The 25,502-nt window shown below is 42.3% G+C and overlaps 1 protein-coding gene across 1 annotated transcript in view; it reads left to right on the top strand.

Moving 5' to 3' along the window:
• The window catches only part of LRRC9 (leucine rich repeat containing 9), a 97,667-nt gene that overhangs the window by 4,316 nt on the left and 67,849 nt on the right, over positions 1-25,502 (top strand). Inside the window, exons 2-11 of the mRNA XM_066608216.1 lie at positions 5,248-5,338; positions 6,779-6,997; positions 7,377-7,517; positions 9,788-9,851; positions 10,791-10,861; positions 13,361-13,543; positions 16,549-16,704; positions 17,629-17,846; positions 19,540-19,671; positions 24,201-24,377. Coding sequence (XP_066464313.1) covers positions 5,291-5,338; positions 6,779-6,997; positions 7,377-7,517; positions 9,788-9,851; positions 10,791-10,861; positions 13,361-13,543; positions 16,549-16,704; positions 17,629-17,846; positions 19,540-19,671; positions 24,201-24,377 — 1,409 coding nt within the window. The 5' untranslated portion in view covers positions 5,248-5,290. The remainder of the gene's footprint in view (positions 1-5,247; positions 5,339-6,778; positions 6,998-7,376; positions 7,518-9,787; positions 9,852-10,790; positions 10,862-13,360; positions 13,544-16,548; positions 16,705-17,628; positions 17,847-19,539; positions 19,672-24,200; positions 24,378-25,502) is intronic.

Here is a 25,502-nt window from a genome sequence, read left to right as displayed (position 1 = left end):
CAGAGAAACCACCAATCTCCACTGTTTAACCTTTTAAACAGTGGGCATGCAACCGTGGCATGTTAAAGGCTGACAGAGAGAAGGCTCCCTCTGTCTCCCATCGGACCCCCGCAATGTGATCACAGGGTCCTGATGGGTTTCCATCGCATCTCGAGGCTTGAAGATACCAACTATGGTGACCCATGAGGCTTAGCCTCTGGCTGATCCACACAAACCAATGTAATACACTGCTAAACTGTAGTATAGCAGTGTCTTATACCAGCGATCAAACATAGTGATATTCAAGTCCAATGATGAGACAAATATAAAACGTTTTTAAAAGGTGTAAAAAAATAGCTATAAATATGAAAAGACTGAAAACTTCAATGTTAATAAGTTGCATACTAAACAATTGATTTCTGATACAAAAGCCTAGAAAATATAGTGTCGGAATGATGTATAACTCGTACTATCATGGGTATTTTTCTGGCTTGCAGCCTACACCAACGGGCTACATGAGTCACAAATTGTGGTAGGATCACAGCACACGTGTTCACCTGAGCGTATGCAGGGAAGATGGTCCTCTCTAGATGGTGCACGCTCCTAAAGGTCCTGGATCCTGGACCGAGTTGATCATGGAGTAAAAGTAAGAGCAGCACTCCAGGAGTTGGATCAAAACAAAGGAATCTTTATTGCCATTGCCCACAACGTTTCAACTCTTCCACAGAGAGTCTTTATCAAGTGTGATAACGGGCTACATGAGTGGGACAATTTGTGTATAATTTTTGGAAACATTTTGCAATGTCTCTTGAATGTCAGGGATACGACTACATGTAGGGGTATATACACTCAGCTCTGCTACATGCAGGTATGCACACTCAGCTCTGCTACACGCAGGCAAATACACTCAGCTCTGCTACATGTAGGTAAATACACTCAGCTCTGCTACACACAGGTATATACACTCTGTGCAATCTGGCATGCTACGGGACAGATACAATATAGGAGGGTGACGTCAGTTATTCGCCACCTGTTCTGTATTCTCTTACACACAACTTTTCCTCTCAATTTACAATACATATTCGATTGATATTTAATTCAGTCTGTCAGCCTCATCTAGGCTCCCGTATCTCCTGAAGATCCGCCATATTGGCGGTGAAACGCGTAGAGATAAAGGAGCAACGCAATTAGTTGGCAGAGTTGGTAATCGAAATTATCAGAACCATTGAGTGGACAGTACTATATTCTTGGTGTCTCCATAGTAGACATCTTGAGTCTATGAGTCGTTCTCACCTCTCTATCTGAGCTGAGAGCTGTCGCTATCCCCTTTATGTGTGTCTGGGTTTTTTTGTTTTTTGTCTGTCTTGTCGCTGGAGCGTTGCGGTTTTCCTACTACGTCTGGATACCCCACCCCAGCTGTCTAGCCCTAGTGTGTAAGTTTAAAGTAGGTTCTAATAAAGAGTATCAATAGTGATCTTTTAACAAGTCTAATCTGTGACAGGCTATTAATTACTATTTAGACTTTCTGCACTCTGTGAATTCTTCAGGTATATACACTCAGCTCTGCTACATGCAGATAAATACACTCAGCTCTGCTACACGGACATAAATACACTCAGCTCTGCTACACGCAGGTATATACACTCAGCTCTGTTACATGCAGGTAAATACACTCAGCTCTGCTACATGCAGGTATATACACTCAGCTCTGCTACATGCAGGTATATACACTCAGCTCTGTTACACACAGGTAAATACACTCAACTCTGCTACATGCACGTATATACACTCAGCTCTGTTACACGCAGGTAAATACACTCAGCTCTGTTATACGTAGGTAAATACACTTAGCTCTGCAGGTAAATGTATTCAGCTCTAATACAAGCTGCTATATACACTCAGCTCTGCTACATGCAGGTATACACACTCAGCTGCTACATGCAGGTGTATACCATTAAAAATACAGCTTGTCTTGCAATAAACAATCCCTCATACAGGTATGTTGACAGAAGAAATTAAAAAGTTATGGCTCTAAGAATGAAACAATGAAAAAAATGTAAAATTGATTAGTCATTAGGGCATAATTACTTTGTCACTGAGAGGTTAAAGGGGTTGTGCAACCTGTTTCATTTTTATGCAAACAGGCTCCCCATGAGTAATAATAACCTCTCCTGGCTCCCCGCTGTGCCCAGGCCCACAGCTCCAGGTCTCCCCTGAGACTTATTATTTTCCACAGCTGAGTTCTGTGATTGGCTGCTGCAGCTTGTGAACAATATGTCACAGGGGTGACTCGGAGCTACAGCGCTGGACAGAACGGGGAGCCGGAAGAGGTGAGTGTAGGCTCGTTTGTTGTTTTTCCACATGGGTATCCTGTTTAAATAAAAATTAAATAAGCCAGACAACCCCTATAAGGAGTTAAAGGGATAGCCTCATCATAAACATGTATCACCTATCTACAGGATATGTGATTAGAGGGAACCGGTCATCACCTATAAGCACCATAAACTAATACTTGTACAGCCACACACAACCATAAGTGACTGCAGAGATCAGTCCAATGCACAGACTGTTGACCGTATTAATAGCACACCCAGGACCCCTCAGTCCCTGTGCTATAAGCCATAAACTTAGTTTATGGTCCATATAGGTCATGACGGGTTCCCTTTAATGTCTGATCACTGGTTGGACCTCCAACGAGTCCCCCTTAGTGAATAGAGCAGCGGTGCGTATGTGCGACCTCCGCTCCATTCACCTATGTGTGACTTGTGTAGCGGCACATCACTCGGCAGCCTGCATAGACAGTGAACGGAGCGCCGGTCATGCATACACTGCTGCATTCACTGAGGAATACTTCTGGTGTGGGTGAGAGCACTCAGGTTATGTGAGACCTGTACCCAGCTGGCGGAGCCCTATTGGCATTGATCTTTGCCCCAGAACCTGTAGTCCGACATAGTCTGGAGTCTCCCTTGTTTGCAGCCGTTTCTCCTATTGTGGTGTTAGGGCACATACCATCGTGCTGCTCCGTACACGGTCCTTACACATTCCTGCTGCATTTTGTTGTTGGTGACAATGGCCATTTTGTGGTCATTCTGATCAGCGCTGCTCCATTTAAGTCAACCTGATGTTCATTGAGTCTACTGAGAAGCTTTGTGTGGTTATTTTTAGTGCAGTCACATAGCCACCTGGTGTCCAACCGGCTGTACTGCGGCTTCAAAGTCTGGAGGGATGCAGGCCACTAGTGTAAGACCAGCAGCAGAATGCTCTGTACCTGTCACCATGCTTTATTATCAGCGAGAGGAGCGAGGAGCTGCAGCAACTGCCAGTAATTACACACTATGTTATCTTCTGCCTTCTCTCTTCCCACAACCGCAGTCAGATGGCATGTGCCCCATGCATTACCAGCAGTGGGTATGTCTGCACACACACATTATGAAAACTGTATGCCGCACAGACAGAGCAGATTTGGTTTAAGGTGCGTTCACACGGGCAATATTCACGCATGATATCTGACCATATTGCGTTGGTCAGATATTGCACGTGAAAATCGCCCTGTGTGAACGCACCCTTGGGACATTATCATACGGCAGAGAATTTTCAGCATTCGTTTTCCCTTTAAAATCCTTGGGAAAATCTGCATCTATTTGACATGTTTTTTTGCCGCATATCTGCACGTGGATTTAGCCCTGTCAACAGGCAAAATCCACATGCGGAATGTCACACGGGTTTCTGTATCAATAAGGGACATGTGCGGATCTGCAGCAAATAACACATTAAAAAATGTGGATTTTGCCATGGTTTGTAGAGGCTGAATTGACATGGAAAATTCCATAGCTAATTTCTCGTGTGAACATACCTGTAAGGCTTATTTACACAGCATTTTTGTCGTGCGAGTTTTGGGTGTTGCGAGACCCACTTAACTTGCATGGAAATAAAGCCCATTATTTTACATGAGCCCATTGACGTGCAGTTTCTCTCTTGCAGCAACGCTGTAAAACAGAAGAACTGCAGCATGTCCTATTCTTCCGTGATTCTGCAGAAAACTCAACCATTATTTCCTATGGGCAAGATAAAAAGTTCCAAGCACAAAACTCGGACTGGTCAGACTATTATCCCCAATCCTGTGTATAGGGATTAAAAGTTGTTCTTGGTGCCAGCCCTTTAAACTCACATTTGCGCCATTAATTCCTTTTTCTGTTCTGTGATAGGAGCAGCAAAAAAGGAATTCATATAACTGGTAACAGATTCATCACACGATGCATAACAGCCGGGTCCAGCGGGCTACATTGACTATAATTGGGTCCGTTGGGTTTCTGTGTTAAGGTCCATTTACACGGGACGAGCTGTCGGGTGAACGATGCCTGCTGCTCTGCTCTTACACAGGAGTGGGTATCGCTGAAAGAGCCGCCGGTGTGGAGCCGTGGTGACCGCAGAGTGTTCTCCCTCGACCACCTCCATTCATGGTAAGCAGACAGTTGTTCAGAAGTAACCGACTGCTGCTTACACTCAACGGCGCATCCTTCAGTTTTCTACATGCAAAAACTGAACAACTCTCTTTCAGTCGTTGCATGCGTTTACACGGGACGGTTATCGTTGAACGATTCTGAACGATGATTGTCCCGTGTATAAGGGCCCATTAGAGTCTATCATTCCACCAGAAAAAAATAGCGCAGCATGCTGTACAGCTTCTTTACGGTTTCTATGATAGAAGCTCCTAATGGAGACTCCAGTAAAGATGTGAATGAATCCTAAGCGTAAGGCTACCTTCACACAGGTAAGATTGATATCGGCTGAGAAACCCGGTCCAATATCGCACTTGGCAACGTGCATTTTTCCCGCGGTGGTCAGTCATTTTTCATGCAAAAAAGCCTCTCATCACTTCTCAGAAATTGCGATCCTTTGGCGCTTATTTCACTCATTTCGGAGGATCGGAAAATGCTTACCATTAATTTCAATGGGAAGCAAGCATCACATCACACTCACAAGTGTTTGACTGTCCCACTAAAAGCAATGAGTGATGACATGCAGTGATTTTTTTTTACCTTGAAGCATTGCTGTAAGGAAAAGTAAAATCGCTCATTTGCATGACTCTGAAATTCGTGCGAGATTCACGCTCGTGTGCATGTAGACTTAGGTTTACATGCTGTGTCCCATCCCAACCTCGTCTGCCTGCATTGGTTTTCTCTATGGACTCACTTTAATAGTTACACAGCTTCAGTATCTGTAATGTTCCCTTCACACTAAATGATTCCTATTTTTATTTTATTTTAGGGACATAGAATTGCGAGGCTCTTTATACGCTGGTGGGGAGAAAATGGTTTCTATTGATGTCTTGAATTCTGAAGAAATAATTAAAGAATTGGTAAGTATATATCACAGTTTATCATTTCTTATTGTACAGTTGAAGATTCAATGGAAACTAATGTGAACATGACACTAGTGTCTTCATTGGCAAAGGGTAAAATTTGTGCCATATCTGCAGCATAAGTAAAATCTACAGAATATCCTCAAATCTGTAGTGGAAAAATCCACTACATGTGAATGGGGTTTTCAAAGTTTTATAGTTCCACATGGACTATAATTTGTCATGAATTTGTGGTGTGGAATCTGCAACAAATCCACCTAGAGCTCCGGCGCCTATGTAGTGGTCGGCGTTGGTAATTGCACACACAGCTCTTATTAAAATCAAAGATAGGTCATCAATAATAATAATCTTTATTTGTATAGTGCCAACTTATTCTGCAGTGCTTTTCAAAGCATGAGGGAGCTCAATCAGGACAAGGTGGGGTGGTACCGGAGGTATGGGGACAGGGATTGTACATGATGGGTGTAATTTGAGAGTGGGGGACTAACTCAGGAGAGTTGGTATGCTTCTTTGAAGAGGTGAGTCTTTAGGGCATGTCTGAAATTCCGTGCATCAGGGATAATCCAAATATTCTGGGGTAGGGCGTTCCATAGGGTCGGTGCTGCTCTGGTGAGGTTCTGGAGGCAAGCGTGTGAGGTTTATATGAGTGGGACGTCTAGTTTGACCGCGTTGGCAGAGCGGTGCATGTGGGTGATGTATGGTGGCACGGCGGCATGGAGAGCTCTATGAGTGAGGGTGATGAGTTTGGATTGAGTTCTGTAATACATGGGCAGCGACTGGCATAGTGCAGAGGCATCTGAGAAGTGGCTGGATAGAAAGATGAGTCTAGTTGCTGCATTTAGTATGGATTGGAGAGGGGAGAGTCTGGTGCGGAGTAGTCCAATTAGCAGTGAGTTGCAGTAATAGAGTCTGGAATGGATGAGGGTAACAACTACTGTCTTTAACGTGTCTGTGGTCACGAACGGACAAATGTTTGCAATATTCCTAAGATGCGGGGGGCGGGTTCGGACCAGAGATTGGATGTGGGGGATGAAGAAAAGGTCTGAGTCCAATGTGACCGCTAGGCAGGTGTCAATAAAAATTGCATGGAAAACCTCTTTAAGCCTATTTCCGAAGACTATAAAACTGCCACATTTTTTGTGTGTTACGGCTGCAACACCTTGACCCCATATGTTGCTACTGGATCAAACACAAATTACCAAAATATTTTATGGTCACTGAAGTTCGGCCCTCTCAGGAAAAAAATGTTGCATCCATAATACAGACTCTAACATGCAGCCATATTACATCCATCCAAAGTGCAGAAAGTAGCAAATAGGTAGGACAGGACATGATTTAGACAACGTGATTGCTAATTCAGAATGCTTTTTTTTTAAATAATTCATGTGTATTGTACATATATATACTTGTTGCTAATAATGGTGTTTTCTTTTGTAGTGCCTGTGCAATGGGGTCAATTATGACAGGATTAGACAAGATGGGCCAGCAACGAAAACTCTTGAAATGTTCTTCTCTGGCTTCCCCAAGATGGTGGGACTCTTTTACTTTCCAAATCTTACCAATTTAACCTTAGTCGGACAAAGTATAGAACGCATTTGCAACCTAAAATCATGCCCGCTACTTGAAGAACTGTGGGTTACAGAGTGCCTGTTAACAGTAAGTTTCTCTCCATTAGTCATCTGTAGATCAAAATATGGTACAATGATGGAGCAATGGGCAAGCATCATACTGCAGCTCCATTCCAAGTCTATGCAATGGACAGAGATGGCCTACTGCAGCGCTTGGCTATCTTCAGCCCCATGGACGGTCACATACTCGAGCACCACTCCGTTCAAATGGGGGACATGTGATTGGTGTTAAGTGTCAGTTCCAGGAAAACCTCTTAATTGCTAGTGAGGATCGTCATTTGTAGAGAAAATAATGCAATATTTTTCCATGTCAATAAAGTAACGTCATAATTGCAAAAAAAAGGGAAACAGAATGACATCAAAATAATCTTACCAGACATTATGTATTTCTTAATTTTATTTTATAGAGAATCGAAGGACTTCAAGACTGTCAGCATTTGAAAAAACTGTTCCTTTATCATAACAGCATTACTACTATTGAGAGTTTGGAAAACCTGAACAAATTAGAAGTAGTTTGGCTAAATGATAATGAAATTGATGTAATAGAGGTAAGTGCACAAAGCAACTCTTTAAACATATGACAAGAGCTGATCTTATAGCAGTAGCATAATTTGGCCCTCCTGTTCTGGAACAAAATTCTGTCCTGTGACCGGAGTGGTAGGGGGCTATTTTCCCTACAATTGTTCTTCTCTGCCGTCTTTCCAATCTGCTGGTTTTAGGCTGCCGTCTGAGATGGCCACAGCAATTTCCTAGCTATCTAATGCGCACTATGCATTGCTCTCTGATTGGTCAGTACTAAGCACATGAGCAGTTCTGGCCAATCAGAAAGCAGGTATAGTGGATTAGTAGTCTAACACTACTGTGGGTATTAGGTAGTCTGAAGATTATGTTGGACAAAGGAAAACAGGACCCAGAACCAGTGGATCAAAGGGATGACAGAGAAGAACAACTGCAGGTAATATACCCCCATCTCCCTCCATACCAAGGACAGAATTTTGCTTTAAGACACTGCCTCTAATTTACAGTATCTCATGCAGATCTTTCTGGTGTAGTGTATCAGCACTGATTTTAGCTTTTGGGAAATGATGGGTCCCAGTGTAAGATAAATAAACAGCATCTGTTACCACACAGAGCTCCAAATGTTAGGGTGTGTTGGCGATACCTTAAGGCTGCCCGTCCACGGGCGTAGCGGTATCCCGCTGTGGAGATCCGCCGTGGGAGCCACCGCCCTGGAGCAGGGGCCGGCAGACGGATCTCCGCTGGGCAGCCTATCTGACAGATAGGCTGACTGCAGAGGACCGCGGAGAATAGCGGCAAAATCGCAGCATGCTGCTATTTGCTGGCCACGAGCGGAGAATCGCAATGATTCTCCGCTTGTGGACAGGGTGGCTGCGCTCTCCATAGCAACTCTATGGAGAGCTTTCACTGCGTTCCCCGCCTAATTAGTGCCGCGGGGAAATGCAAACTCGTCCGTGGACAGGCAGGCTAACAAGCTACAGTATAAGTAAACAGGAGTCCAAACAAGCAGTTTTTTTGTTTTCCAGTGCAGTATGCAGGTGATGCTGACTGATCCCTCTTGGGCAGTCAGATGTGCCAAGAAGCTAATTTTCTCTCCTGTGGAAGTCACTTTCACTTGAGCCCTCTTGACACATCAGCCTGGCCAAGAAGGCTTCTCAGGTTCATATACGTATTACATGGGAGAACAAGATGCACCAGGATTGTAGTACTGTATTTGACAGAAGCTATTTGGTGTGAACATGAAGACTTGTATTTGCAGTATTATGGAACTACATATATTTGATCATGGGCTTGTTTGGTAACAGATGGTTTTTGAACTTGGTCTTTGCATTGTAGGGCTGCTTTTAAGATTGCATCCAATACTGAATGAAAACATCAATTTAAGTTAAAGGGGCATTAACGTTTCAGAAAACTTCTACTAGCTTGTGTTAGTCTCATCATTTTTGTGATATACTTGCATTAAATTTTGTGTTGCTATACCACTGCAATTCACATTTGAAGTGGCTGCCACTAGGGGTCTCCCATACAGCTTCTCTGCAATTCACTCTCTGTTGTTAGGTACAGAGCTTTTGTAGTGACAAGGACACAGGGATATTTCTTTAGCAATGGAGGCAGGAGCTATCTTCACAGGGGCGTTCAGAGGCTACAGGCTGACAGATCTGTAGACACTGTAATAACGAACTCCACAATCTCTGCCTCTCCTGGGGGTGTGTGTATGCAAGTGTATATCATATATTGGGTTTACTCACCATTTGGCCAGAATGCCTGAATCCTTCTGGAAGAGCAGAGGGAAAGGCATACAGATATTGGCCCCCTGCTGATTGGATCACAGACTGTGCAGTACAGTATGGGAAGTGAGGGAAAGGAATTACAGGACAGGGAACTACTGGCAGCATGGTAGATATGCTAAATGCCCCCAGCGTGAAAGTGGATTGCAAGCAGCAGGTCAACACAAAAATGGGAAAGACCACCTGAAAACCAGAATTTACATGCATAAAGCAGAGCACAAACAGCATCAAATGAGAGGGTAAGGAGAACCTGTTATATTTTAGAAAACTTTTTGATACCTCTGGTATGCATTAAGTTATACTACAGTATGAATCCTTTGAATCACTTTTATGACATTATATAATAGTAGCACCATACCATTTATAGTACTAGCACTATATTCCATATGGGATACTTATTGTATGTTCATTGATTTCTTCAATATTAAAATGATAAATCATGTACTAGATTTATAATCTGCTAGAATTTCATTTACATTATCTCTGCTGTTCTTATTTTTTTTTATTTCAAGGGATTGGATACACTGCTGAGTCTTAAAGAGCTTAATCTGGCTGGGAACTTAATACACTCAATAGGTATGTGAAAACACTGTTCCATGGTCTTCTCAATTACCTTTCTAGCTGTAATCACACAATCCTTTTAATCCTACCAGTAGCAGAAGAGTAATAGACTAAAGCTCTGGATTAATAGGTGCTACTGTGCATATGATCACAAAATCAGTTTGCAGGGCTGTATGCAAGCAGCCTCGTACATAGGGAGCAGGGTCTTTGGGGCTAATCAGGCACTTTAGGTGTTGCTTTACACCAACACATTCCTAACCACCTATGAAAGGAGGTCTTGTTACCAGCATCCCCCTTTTCAGGTAGATTTTCCACATCCTTGTTTGATAACATTGCAACTAGAATGGGGTCTACAGGGGCGCCATATTAGTCACATTAGTTGCCTCAGTAATACAAAAGCTCCTTAAAGGGATTCTGTCATCAGTTTCATGCTGCCCAAACCATATGCAGCATGAACCTGGGACAGGCATGCCTATTGACCCTGTGGATTTCGAATTTGACTAGGGGCTGAGCTCTGAGTCCCAGTGGTGGGCCACTCTGGCCTCTCCTGACCCGCTGCATGAAGACTGACAAGTCTCTCCCAATACACAAAAGGGGAGATCACGTTCAGTCTTCATGCATCGGGAGGGGGGAAGCCAGCGGGGTACGTTCCAATAAGCTTAGCCCTGAGTCAGAAACAGCTTTTCAGAATAAAACACCCATCGCTACAATAGACATCCCCATCCTGGGTTCATGCTGCCTGTGGTTCGGGCAGCATGTACCTGATGCCAGAATCCCTTTAAGTGTAAATTAAAAGGGGTTGATGATATACCATACATATTAATGTCTATTTGACACTAATATTGTTGCAACCTAGTAGTTATCATGACATAAGTGGCAGAACTGTCCCTACTTTAGTGTTGTGATGGAGTTATGTTAAAATTGTCTTACTTGTATTTGATTTCAATTTTTCAGGGATCTGCTTGGATCCAAATGTTCATCTGGAGCGATTAAATCTGTCTGGTAACAAAATATCATCTTTTAAGGTAAGTGTGAACATTTGAAAGTTATTTTAATATTAAAATGGTTATTACTTCTCCACACAAGCTACTATACTGATGTGATATGTAATTTGGATCCATCTGAAGAAGAAAAAAGGCAAAATATTGCTTCACTTTCTCTTAAAATAAGGACTAAATATTTTTTAAAAATCCATCAAACCGTAAGGGAGCATTCACACAATGTTATTGTACACGCTGTGGGATTCCACTTTGGGGTCCCATGACAACTGCTGAAAACAGCGTTGTGGTGGAAAAAAAAGAACCATTCACTTCTATTGTGAAACGGACACCTCTTTGGTGTTCATTTTACAAAGTTTACATTTGTTTCTGCTTCATGTGGAGTATAGAATAGCGTAGTTAACAAACAGAGAAGTTTTGCTAAAGCAATGTGCATGAGGTCTATATGGTGACTCATGGAGCATGATGGACCCATAAGCACTTTGGGTGGATCTGTGTTGTAATACCATAAGACACTGAATTCTGCCAGCATGTGATGGAACAGGCTTTAGTCATTTTACTCAGGGATTCTATACGGATCATTGAGAAAAAAAATCTGTGAGCCTCGATAAAAAATAAAAGGTACATGGAGGTGCAGTATAGGCCCATAGCAGTCTATGAGCACCGTATTACAGATCTGTACAGTACAGCGTACAGCTGTATGTATGAACCTTAAAGGGGTATTCGGATTTCCCCAAATCTAGCTCATTCATTGTGTAATGAAAGTTAAACAATTTCCCATATACTTCCTGTATCAATTTCTTGCTGTTTTCAAGATCTCTGTTTGCTTTTACTCAATAGGAACCTTCAGTGTTTACATACAGTGGGGGAAAAATTGCTCTGATCATGTGATGGATACACAAGTCCATGGCTTGTTACAAGACAAGTCTAATCACGTGACCAGGACATTTTATTCTACTAGATGTAAGGAATGAAGGATCCTACTGGGGGATTGCAAGCAAGGATCTTGAAATTAGAGAGGAATTGATAAAGAAAATAGATGGGAAATTATAATAATATGTGCTGAAGCCAGAATACCCATTTAAACTACTCAGAGTGAAATGTGCAATCCACTGTTTAATTACAGATGACTGGAGAGCACACTGAATTCACCATATGGTTAGTACTAGCTGGGATCGTCAAGGGAGTCTTAAAATGTAGAGGCTTCTATAGACCCAGCGATTAAGATGTTACAGTATAACATAAAACTAATCAATGTGGGCACAGTTAAAAGTCACGTGAGTATAACACCCATATCATCTGTAAAATGTGCTGTCACAAATAGTAAATACTCCTTTTTTACATTCCGTTAAAAAGTACAGTCTTTTTGTGAAAAAAACATGTTCTTGTACCTTTAAAAGAGAATGCAACAGGACACAGAATTAGGCCCAATGTCCACGGACGGATATGATTTGCAGAATCCCAGCGTGGCACCCGTGCGTAAGATACGCAACTCAAGCCCCCAATAGGGAAGCATTGGGCGTCCTCACTTCATTTACCACCTGTGGATTTGTTTTTATTTAATTTGCGGATGCCACTCGCGGATAATTATTTGCTGCATGCTCTATTTTACAGTGGTTCACGCACGGATGTGCTCCATTCATCTCTATGGGAGCTTATGATCCGCAGTGCATCCGTAAATACATTTGCGGATGCATTGTGGATTTGAAGGTTAAAATCAATTAGGGAGGTAGGGGGAAAGGCTGGAAGGTGGGATTTTTTCCACGTGGATGGTCTGCAGAGCATCCGCGCGAGTAAAGAAACGCAATCTGCGATCTCTCGCAGACAATAAAAAAATCTATTTAACGACGACTCGCAGAGCATCTGCTGTGGAAATCTGCATGAAAAATCCGCGTGTACCGTAGACATGAGGCCATAATGACGGCTATTTTTATGGTCCCGTTGAAAAAATGATTCATTCAGATCCTGGTTTTTTTTTGGGGGGGGGTTACGATAGAAGTCAATGGCAACAAGTCTGCATCATATTTTAAAGGTACTCTTTCTAATTTTCAAAAAAAACTGTACAGTACCTTTCAATAGGATTCAAATATGCTATACACGGTGTCTCAAAAGTGTGGAAACGTCCATATAGAATGAGAACAGTTTGGCAGACGGTGATCTAATTTTGTATTACAATCTGCAGGGGAAGAGGGAAACCTGATAAGCCATATAAAAAACATGACCACCATTTTGAATGCTGCCATCTTGGATTCAACTCTAATTTTTCCAACAGGAAGGTAGATAAGTGATATATCAAACTGGCAGAGAATTTCACCAGAAAAACATTGATCGACTTCATTTTAATGTAAATTTCTTCATTCTCATGTTAACACGGTGATTTTTCTTCATTGTAGGTCAATTTTCATTCTATACAGTTGTTTCCACACTTTTGAGGCAGCCTGCACAACCATATTCCTGTGTATGTCTTTCATATTAGTACAGGATTGGTTTATCCAGAATTGCTTTAAACCCTGTTTTATTTTTTAGGAGATTACAAATTTATCAAGACTGCCAAACCTAAAGGATTTAGGCCTTAAAGATCCACATTACAGTCCCAACCCGGTTTGCCTTTTCTGTAATTATGCCACACATGTGTTATATCATATACCACAGCTGCAGAGACTTGATGCATATGATGTATCCCATAAACAGATCAAGGATTTAGCAGAAGTAAGTTTAAGAAGTTAAGCAACTTTCCGAGGTCTTATTGATTGCTCCAATGTTAGAGTTGTATATTTTTTTCTGCTTAAAGGAGTTTTCTGGGAATTACAAAAAAGAGGCTAAATGCAAGGAATGGCCTAAAATAATAAACTATTCAGTACTCACCGGTTAGATGTCCCTCTCAGTCCCAGCTGCTCTGGTCCTGGAAACTCCTACAGCATTCACATGAACGTGGTGTTCAGCATTCACATGATTGCTGTAGCCAATCACTGACATATCACTGCCGCAGAATCGAAGATCCCTGCCACTGATCAATCAATACTATCACTGAAAAAGGCAAAGGAAAAAAACTTTAGCTTTATTAAATAGACTAATAATGCAATAACTGAAATAACCCTCTAAAAACATTACCGACCAGATACAAAGGACAACAGGGTGGGCCAGCACAGACGGTCTGTATATAATCAACCAGGTCAAGGGATCAATAATAGGTCACAGAAAGATGTTAAAAATACCTTTATAATATCACTCAAACTAGATTAAGAAGAGATCTTCTATGGCCCTAATGCACACAATTCTCCCCTGTGCTTTAATGGGGTACTCTTCCTGTTAAGAGCTGCTTGTGCCGAAACCCCTTCCGAAAGTCACTTTGTTAAACCCTGATACAAATAAAGCCAAACATCCAAACTACAAGTACAATAATTAAATACATATATTTTGTGAAATTTACTGTACCTCTATTTGGGGTGTTTGCCTTTATTAGTATTAGTGTGTATCAGGGTTACTTTAGCTTGAGGTCCCAGCATGTAGGGCTCTTATCAGGGCGAGTCCCCCATTTAGGTGCAGAGGAGAAGTAGGGTGCGCTAGGGCCATAATAGATCTCCTTCTAACCTAGTTGGAGTAATAATATTGAGTGATATCTTTCTGTGACCAATATTGATCCTCTGTGTGCCTGCTTGATTATAAACTGACCATCTTTGTTGGCCTTTCCTGGTAGCTTTTGTATCTATTCTGTGGCATACGGTGATTTTAGGTGGTTATTTTGGTTATTGTGTTTTTAATCTATTTAATAAAGGTTAAGTTTCAGATTTGGGTGTTTTTACACGGGACAATCTGTCGGGCAACAGATGCCCAACAGGCTATCCCAGCGATATTTGTTCATTTTGCACAGGAGTGAGCATCGCTTACTGAATGGAGGTGCAGTGGTGACTGTCAGTGGAGCGGGCCGGGGATCGTTTTGCCCTGCTGGCCTCCATTCACGGGAAGCAGACGGTTATTCATAAGTGAGCGACTGCCTGTTTACCCGGAACAATATGTTGTTTAGATTTCTGCATGCAGAAACTGAATGACGAATAAGAAGTTAAAGACTTCTCGTTCGTCATTCAGTCGGTGCATGTATTTACATTGAATGATAATCATTCAGATTCTTGCTGGATCGTGGGAATCTGAATAATAAATTATCATTTTTTGGAAAAGCACCTTTCCTTCTGATAGTGTAGCCAATCTCTGACCTCAGTGGTAATGTGCCGTTCTTGCACAGATGACCGTTGAGGCCAGTGATTTCTTATAGAGGTCATGTGAACAATGAACAGCACGTTACTGCTACAGCAGCTTCTGGGACCAGAGACTTAAAGAATAGAGTAGGTGCCCTGACCGGTGGGACATCAAAAAAAAACATTTACTGTACCTAATAGTATATTTATATTAAGCGAAGACCTTTGCACAGAGGCTGTACAGCTCACTAATATGCATCCGCATGCTCTCTGCCGCTGTCCAGGCTCCATGGGGTACCATTTATAAAAAGGTATTGACTAATCAGTGTATATGAAGACTGATCGGGGATGCCTGTCTGACATGACTCCATGTGAAATCAGAGGTAGATTGGGGTTCTATGTAACGCTATGTTAGGCAGATTATGACTGTACAAAAAGCAGCTGTAATACATCCATACTCCTGAAATGAACTATGTGGCTGTGATTGACCTTTAAGCTATAGCATCAATATACCATACTAGTGAGAGTAATTGCATCAACTAAACAACCTTCGAAGTGCCAAACAGAGGGCTGAGAAAGCATACACCCCAGGACTCCTCGGGGTGGCTTCATTGCGCAGAGAATAGAACCCATTGTTTCCAATGAGTTCCTTCTCACTGTGCGTTTTGCGCATGCATTTTGCTCGTGTGAAAAATACAAAAGGTGACATGTTCTATTTTTATGCTAATTCGCACAATAAAGTCCTATAGGAGTCTTTGGGGTTACGCAGGTATGTACAAAACACTGCACATATCCATGAACACTGGCACCTAAATTGGCTTAATCGCCATTTAAATCAGAGCGGGGGTGATTTCCCCACCCATGTCAATGAGCAGTGCCTGCACAAATGCACACAGTATTTGCGCAGGCATGCGCAGAAAAAAACCTCCTTCACAGCGCCAATATGTTGCGCAGGAGCCAGCGTTTTTGTGCTTATGCTCATCTGAAGCCACCCTTAGATGATACATGACATGTCTCCACTAGAGATGAGCGAGCATACTCGCTAAGGACAATTACTCAAACGAGCATTGTCCTTAGCGAGTACCTGCCCGCTTGGAAGTAAAGATTTGGGTGCCGGCGAGGGGCACGGAGTGGCAGGGGAGAGCAGGGGAGAACGGAGGGGAGATCTCTCTCTCCCTCTCTCTTCCCCCCGCTCCCCCTGCTCACTCCCGCAACTCACTGCTCACCCACGCCTGCACCCGAATCTTTTCTTCTGAGCGGGCAGGTACTCGCTAAGGACAATACTCGCTCGAGTAATTGTCCTTAGCGAGTATGCTCGCTCATCTCTAGTCTCCACAGAACCGGGATTTTTTTTTATTTTCTGCCCCTGTTTGACACTTTGGGGGGCTGTATTATGGATGTACAGTAATTGTACCACTAGTAGTGCTCCATTAAAGTATTGTACTGATGTCCTTATTTGACTTGCTCTGACAGTAGTGGTTTCCTTTAAGACTACAATGACCTCCCAATATACATTTATAGTCTACAGTAATGAAAAAGCTGATGTACTATAACATGCGTGCGAAGACCATCAGCAGACAACTGAGAGAAGAATTAGAAAAACTGAAAGATCTGAAAATCAAATTGGAACAGACACCAAAGGATAGAATTAAACGACTGATATTCCACAGAAAAATTGTAAGTATTAAAACATCAATTAACAAGTAAAGGGGGTCAGTGTGATCACATTATTTTCTAATTAAAACTTCCCTTGTATTAGAAAGTTTCTATTTTTATTCCTCCGCACTCATACGTTAGATACTAAGGGGTAACTTCATTAAAAAGTGGTTGTACCAAAATCTAAAGTTATCCCCTATTCACAGGATAGGGAATAACTTGCTGATTGGTGGGATCTGACTACTGGGACCCTCACTGATCCTGAGAAGAACGGTCCTGACGGTACTGTGTAAATGAAGCGCCGTTTGCACATGCGTGCTGTTGCTTCATTCATTTCAGTGACAGCGCCGGCCTCTGAGCCTCACATGGACTGACTTATCTACTATTACTTATGCTCTATAAATTTATATTTATAAACCATAGCATAACTCTATGTCAGCTCATAGCTTGCTTTTCCATCGCTATCAATGTGGTGATGTGCATATCATTTTCCCAGATATTTAGTAACACTAAATATGGCGACAGGACAATTATTGGGTAAGCTGAGAGTTGACTTAATAACTATGTATAACTATTTCAAAGGTCAGTGCAGAGGTTTCTTATGACCTATTTATACCCAGGACTGTGACTGTAACAAGGGGCATCTTCTACTTCTAGAGGAAAGAAGGTTTCCACACCAACATAGAAGGGGGTTCTTTACTGTAAGAGCAGTGAGACTATGGAACTCTCTAAATTACTTCAAAAGGGCTGTTGATCCACAAAGTTATTCTGATTGCTAGAAGGAATTTTTTTCCCTAATAAGATGAAGAAAATTGGCTTCTACCTCATGGGGTTTTTTGACTTCTGGATCAACATTACAGGATGATAGGCTGAACTGGATATTTTCAAACTTACAAACTATGTTTCATATAATGATACCTTATGTTATTTTCCTGTTCTGTGTAGCTAGAAGAGAACCTATCAGACCTACAGGCATCAAAAAAGTATCGACAATACATTTCCAAACCTCATGATCACATTCAACAGCAGAGCGCTATTGCGGAATCTAACTCATCAGAAAAGGAGGAAAGCAACAGAAGTGACTCAGACTTGAAAGAGCAGATATGTCAAAAGTTGTGCACCCTGAAGGAGCGAATACAGTTCTGGACAGAGAAGATGGATGAGTATGTTATGTAAAGCAGTTGCAAGCAAATAACAACTTGGTTGTTAAGGCTGATTTAGACGCAACGATTTTCGCTCAAAAATCACTCAAAGCCAACTTTTTAGCGATAATCGTTGTGTCTGACTGCACTGACACCGTGCAGTTTTCGTTAAGCTGTCACTGATCACAGCATGCTGAAAGATCAGCGATCAGTTATCAGGAATTCACAGCGGGATACAGCTTGTCTTCTGCATCCTCCGCTCGGGCGCTCGGCTGTATAACAGTCGGGAGCTCCGAGCGGGAAACAGTTGGATGCAGAAGGCAAGTGGCTCCGTTTGTCTTCTGCATCCTGCGCTCAGCCGTAAAACAGCCAGGTGCTCCAAGCGGGGAACAGCTGGATGCAAAAGGCAAGTGGCCCTACTTGTCTTCTGCATCCTCCGCTGGGAGCGCAAGGTGATCGCTCAACATTTGAGCGATCACCTTGCAATGTAAAGCACACAACGATTATCGCTCAAAAGTCGCTCAAAAGTTTTTTTTAAGCAATAATCGTTGTGTCTAGAGGTGGCTTTCACTCATTAATAGAATTTTCTGGTAATAAGCAGATAAAAGTGATTCCCGTAATAATGAAAAGTTCTGCCACTTTCTAAAATACAGTGTTGCTGTTTCTCATCATTTTCAATATTTTTGCTTGCATTTAGAAATTTCTGTTTACATTCAGAGGCAGTGTTCCCGCTAAGCCTTTGTAGCTAGTAACTGAGGGAGTTCGATACCTGGACACTGTTTGTTCTAAAGGCAGACAATACAAAACCATATCAAATAATGATAATGAGTTAGAATGCAGCCAGATATACAGGACCACAAAGCATCCAGAAAAGTATCAATATTCCTGGTGATCTAAGACAGTAAAAGGGCTAATGTTGATTTTTCTGGTGATCTAGGACAGTGAAGGGCTTAATGTCAATATTCCTGGGGGTCTAGAGCAGTGAAGGAGATGAAAGGGTTGTCTGATTATCATATGATTTTTTAAAACTCAAATCTATTAAAACAATAAAACCAACCAAACTTTTCCGCCCTTAAATCCAGAGATCCAGCACTACAACCCTGCAGTACTCCTGGTCTTTGGCTGCAGTGGTCAGGTGGTAGCCATTCAAATACAATCAGAGGCCACAGTGATCAGTTGCTGTTTTCCTGGAATCATCACTCAGATGCTTGGAGCTATGATACCAGGAGAATAGCACCTGACCACTGTGGCCTTTGATTGGCTGCAGCAGTCAGGTGGTAGTCATTTTAAAACAAAGACCGGAAGGACCGAAGCGCTGGATCAACGGGGGGGGGGGGGGGGGGGGGGTTAAGGACAAGTATGGTTTTATTGTTTTAACAGATTTAGATCCATGTTGGATTTGCACGCTATGGTGATCAGTGATGATGTACGTGTATTGGATTCAATTTCGGTAGGGGCCTATATGACTAATTCTACCTTGAGTCACTATATATATGAGACACTTTTATGTATGTGTATGCTTGACAAAGACCTTCTGTCTTTGGAGGAATAGGGACTTATTTTGCACCTTGAATGCTGTTTCATATACTATAACGTATTGACACTTGCCTATTGCAACATGTATAAACTATCTGTATAAACAGGGTCTCTAGGAAGTTTGAGAACAAGTTAATCTGTACATGTCTATCTTTCTTCTATCCTATTAATGTATTAGGATAGACTCTCTTCATGAGAAAGAAGTTGCGAGGACGGAACAAAGCTTTGATCTTTTGGCCCAGTTCTTACAGACAGAGCTTGAAACCGTAGGGAATGTTCGCTTTGAAGAAGGCACTCCATCAGATTCATGGTAAGCTCAGTTCATGACAGCTTTTATTTTACGTACTGTAGATAATTACTGGCATATTTCCATTCGTTGTGTCTGTGCATTGTCGGTCTGAAAGTTGTATATGTAGAAGTTATAAGTGACGTCTTTTATTGTCGAAGTTTGTGTTGAGAAGTTTTTAATGTTGACCTTTTCAGTGTTTAAAATGGAACTGAACTTTGAGAAAACTTCCTATATGTCATAGTGACGTGCCAGAAATTTTGATCGGTGAGGGTCTGGATGCTGAGACGCCATTGATCCCTAAAACAAAGGAGCAGAAGTTTTCTGAAACTTTAAGTACCCTTTAACTAAACCACTGGACCTCATCAATAAAGACTAGTAGAAAAGAGTGTAAGAGGAGCACATAACAACTAATGAGATCACTTCTTTAGTATGTAACCTGCTATGGGTAAAAATGGGTTTCCAGGCAATTTTTATTGATGACCTATCTTCAGGATAGGTTATCAATAGTTGAAGATAGGTCATCAATAAAAATGATTCACTGGGGTCCACTACTCGGAACTCTAACTGTTCAGCTGTTTGTGAGTCTGCTTTCACCAGCAAGACACAGAGTATGGAGCAGAAGCATGTCACTCTAAGGGTGGACACTCACTGGCGTTTTTATTTCTTGCACTGCGAGAGTGAGTGAAAACACTCCCCTCGCAGCGCAAGAAAAACTCTGCGCTAGCCCCATTGAAAACATATAGGAGTATACCGAGGACTTCTGCCACAGCTGTGACAGCTGTGGCAAAAGTCCAGAACGCTATCCCATTTCTTTCAATGGGGTCGGCTCTGCTGCCGGCCCCATTGAAAGCAGTCGTTTCCTGGCAACCCCGCAGCATGATTTTCGGGGAAGGGCTTGAAATATAAGCCCTTCCCTGAAAATCATCCCTAGCTGTTTCAAAGAACAAAAAAAAACTTTACTCACCTCTCCGCCGCTCAGACGCATCCTCCGGCTGGCTACCGTGCACTGCTGTCCAGCACTTTCAGCAGGCGGGGATTTAAAAATCCCCGCCTCCTGAAAACGGCTGTGCTGATTGGCTGAGCACTATTCATCAAGCGCTGCCTGTAATTGGCTTAACGCTCAGCCAATCAACACAGCTCTTTCAGGAGGCGAGGATTTTTAAATCCCCACCTGCTGAAAGTGCTGGACAGCAGTGCAGGGGAGCCAGCCGGAGGACGCGTCTGAGCGGCGGAGAGTTGAGTAAAGTTTTTCTTTCTTGTTGTTTGAACCAGCTAGGGATGAAAATCATGCTGCGGGGGTTGCCAGAAACCACTGCTTTCAATGGGACCAGCAGCAGCGCCGATCCCACTAAAAGCAATGGGACAGCATGGTAGACTTCTGCCACACGGTCCCCACACTTGCATACATGAGGCTCCTTACCTGCACTGGGGGAAATGAACTATACATCTATACAAAGTGTGTACATGTGCTCTCATAAGAAGGACCTCAGTGTGGCACTTGGGCATATTCCTGAACCTGTTGGAGAACACTTTTCAACATCTGCATCAATGAGTGGACCATAGCACTGGGGTCCCCCTTGGAAGCAGGTCTCACCCTCCATGACATCAAGGTGAAATTCCTGCTCTATGCAGATCTAACAAGAAAATTAAAACCGGGAGTGCTCAGGTGGCAGTGGAATAAATATAGTAGGGAAGCAATCATTAATTCTAAGAACTCATGAACTTATTATTATGATGGGGTGATCACACCCCCTCCTTTGCCTTCACACATTGATGTAGCCAATACAAGATAGTCGCCACCAAACCTCCAAAAGATGTTCATGAAAACCTCAAACCAACATCACAATTTGACAAGCCATATCCAGTATCCCCAGTTATGACAGATGTTGTTTAGCCAACATATTCACAGGTTTATTAAAAAGGTATCAATTGACAAACATGCAGAGACAGGCATGCAACACATTTCGGGGTCAACTATCACCCCTTTCTCAAGCGCATGAAATAAACTCAAACTCCAACTTAATCCACAAATTTATACTTAAAGATAAATTCTTAGTGATCAGCATGCTGGACTTCTTTCTATTTGTAGCTGCCCCCATCATGGCCGCAACCAGAAAAAGTGTGCGCTCCACACCCGGAAGCGACCACCGCTGCCTGACCTGGGTGCACAATGACGTGTACGTCCCTCTGATATGCCAGTGACGGTTACATGATCGGGTTGTCATAGGAATGGCTTGCTTCATGGTCGCAAAATGAAGTGGGTGGTCACATGAAGAGCCATCCATGTGTATGTGACCGGGTTACAATGGCAATCGGAAGCAGCCACAAACAACTACAGGCACCCAGTCAGATGCATTTGTATAAGTATAAAAATGAATATACGCTAGTTGAAAACACATTATTATATATCTGGATACTAAAATGATACAATCTGAGAATAGCATGACAGACAATATTAACCCTTTCCAATCCAATTTTGGATTCAGGGTTTCCTAAAATGTTTTCTCTTTTTGCTGTTATACACTGGTATCATCTGCTGGCTAAGCCAGTGTGTGCACCAGATAGGCTCTGACAGCGGAGTGGCCGGCAATAGACGGTAAGAATACCCTGTCAATGTCTTATGACATTATAGCTGTACAATCTTCAATCAGAATGTAGGAAGATGTCAGACAGTGGATTGGAAAGGGTTAAAACTATGGTCTAATGTGGACTTATGAGCTTCCTCTGTATTCTTGCGGAGAAATCCGATTGTGAGAGTTATTTTACAGTATATTATGCGTTACATAAAGGATTTCTCTGGGTTTATATAAATATTTAATGGGTGGTGCTTACATATACCATGAACACAGGAATCATGAATCATGTTGAGTCATCGACGAGTTTGTAAGGCTGCTTACACATTTGCATTGGGGATTCCGTTTTGCTGCTCCATTATGGGAGTATGAAAGAGGAAACCCTTGGCCAAATGGATCCATCTTAAGACGGAACCAGAGGGACCACAATGACTATAATGGGGTCCGTTTGGTTCCCGCTCAGCTGTTTGGCATTGTTCCGGGAAAAAAAGTCCTGCGTGCAGGATCTGCGGTGGAACCTCCAAACAAAGGTTCCAGCGCAGATGTGAGAGCAGCCTTAGAAACACTGCAACCACTCCTCCACCCAAACAACATGATACAGTTATGGTCCCCATGGTCCGCAATGAAAATCAATTTTCACCAAATTGCAAAATAAGGGCAAGTCTGTTGCACAGTTTTATTACAGTAACCCTTTTTTATATTAAAGCTGACAAGCAAGTCAGCTGAAATCCTCAGGTCTGGCTTTAGAAACGTCTGAAGATTAGCTGTTATTATCGCCAAAGTTCTAATGCAAGTAATCATATACACCAACAGGACAAATGTCAAGTGGGACTTTAAGCAATTGAACATCTATTGTCAAAGTTCCAATTTATATATATGATCATCAGAACTTTTCCAAGCATCTACAATTGTGCGAGTTCAGAAAAATACTGCTTTTCAGAAGGAGCAATTAAAGGGAACCTATCACCAGAAAAATAGGTTTAAACGCATGCCATAGTGTAATGGAGCATGACTCAATCAGGACACACATGGTTGTACACAAAAAGCCATTTAATATTACCAGAAATTCAGATTTTATTTGTGCTCTCAATATGCAAATCCTCTATCTCAAGGTAAGGCAAAGAGGTGAAGTCATCTTTCCTCCGAGTGCGTCACAGCCGAAATCTGGCCTCTCCGCCTGCTCGCCGCATCTCTCTGTATATTGACGTCAGACCCGGCAGCACTCAAACCTCGTGAATGCACTGTACATCCCTCCGGCCGTATCTTCTAGCACATGGGCAATGCTGCTGGTAAAATGAAGGTTTATATATCTCGCTGCACTTTGCATGTACGGGAAAGACGTGGCCAGAACAAATGTGCAAAATTTTAGCGCTACCAGGACTGATGTCAATACACAGAGGAAGGTGGCGAGTAGGAGGAAAGAGCGAGTTTCTGCTGTAAGACGTTGACTCAGAGACATGATGGCACTGCTTGTTTGACTCAAGATGGCACATTTGCAAATTGAGCATGCAATCAACATTTTTTTGTGTGCGCGGGTAATGCGTGCACAAAAAATGTTAATGTGAATGGACCTATTGAAATCACTGAGGTCTATTCTCTGTGTATTGCGCACGCAAAAACGCGCACAAATACAGTCATTTGAATCCACCCATAGGCTGTGGATATTCAGCAGAGATTTCAGCTCTTCGAATGAGAGGGTGAGATTCTGGAATCTGCTCGGATACTACTGGCAACATTGCCATGAGGCCCAATATATTTCGTATGAGAGCGGATATATCATTATTGCCTGTACACACGTCTTTATGGAAGGTTTTATTGAAAACATGTCGCCTTATTGTACTGTATATAGACTGAGGCAAACATATTTTCCAATTTCCATCTACACAAATGTCACATTTTCACAACTGTTTGTCTTTTGTTTCCGCTTCAGTATCTCCTGTCTCTTGAAATCTCACATTCTCCATTTAATTTCTGCAGGTTCAAATCCTGTTATGATCTGATTTTATCACGCTTCTGCGCATCAAACTTCAAAACATTCGGGATCACTGGAGTGAAAATAAATCGGATAGTTAGAGTGCATAATCGAATTCTACGATTCAGGTTTGAGGAAAGACTTCAGGATTACCTTGACAACGAAGACGGCACTGCCGCAGAGTAGGTTTCAGGTTCTTATGTCATCACATTCGTTGTATAGGCAGGCATGGAATGTGTTGGGCAGCTGCTAATTTACATGAAGGACAACTTGTCTTCTTATTTAGTTTTTTGCTAGTAGTGAAGATGTTTAGAATTAAGTATTAGTATTTAGAACATCTAACATCTCTACAATATAACCCTACTTAGAGAAAAAATTCCTGCAGTATCTCTTTTATTGTACCCCTTTAGTCATATGTGATATACAGTATATGAACCACTGCATGCTAAAAGAAATTGTCTAAATCGAATGAGCTATGCTCCAGAAATGAAGTCTGGCTGCCATGTTTCCCTATGGAATGCTGGTGGTAGAAGCACTGGTGGCTTGTATTGATACTAGATCTACCTTTGCTGGATTTGCATTGGAGCATAAAGATGTGATGAACGTATTTAGACTCAGAATAAGGAAATATGACGTAAAAATAACAGAGCCGTGTAAAAAGCAGGGTCATAAAAATATGCGGGGGCAGAATTAAGAAGCAGAGTGTAGTATCTACATAAGGTGGACAGTACTGTTCAGTACACTGTTGGACACACTTACATCCCTGGCCATCTCTCTCGCAGTCGTCTTCATCAAGTATACATCTAGGTCAACGCAATGGAAGTGTTCAGTTTGGCAGTGTGTTTGTTGATGGCTCCTGTCAAATACACTTTTTACACAAAACTTCCAGACAATCTAGAAAGATTAACAAATAAGCATTGAAGGTCTTCTGTCTGTAGGTTACAAGAAGAGGGGTCAGATGGAAGAAGGTAGTACATGACTGCAGAATCAGACTATACGCAGAATTTGTTTTAGCAGAGAAAAACCGCTCTGTATAGTTTACATGTTTGAAGTGTAGCTTCATTTTTTACTTTGAGGTGGATTACAAAGCTTTCAACAGTCCCAGATCCAGCAGGACAGTCCCAGTTTTGAAGCGCTGTTGTCCCAGGCAGTCAGGCGCATGTCCAAGGCTCTGTTCTTCTCTATTCCCACAATGCCCTACATGTGATACTTGGCACAGGGCATGTACCTCCCTGGTGTTGCCTGCTCTTTCCTCCTACATCCGTCCTGAGCTGAGCCAGCAGGGCAGTGCCTTCTCCATTGCACAG

The sequence above is a fragment of the Eleutherodactylus coqui genome, chromosome 6, assembly GCF_035609145.1.
Source record: "Eleutherodactylus coqui strain aEleCoq1 chromosome 6, aEleCoq1.hap1, whole genome shotgun sequence".
Taxonomy (NCBI): Eukaryota; Metazoa; Chordata; class Amphibia; order Anura; family Eleutherodactylidae; genus Eleutherodactylus; species Eleutherodactylus coqui.
Note: the sequence above shows the minus strand (reverse complement) of the source record. Positions and strands in the feature narration are given on the sequence as shown.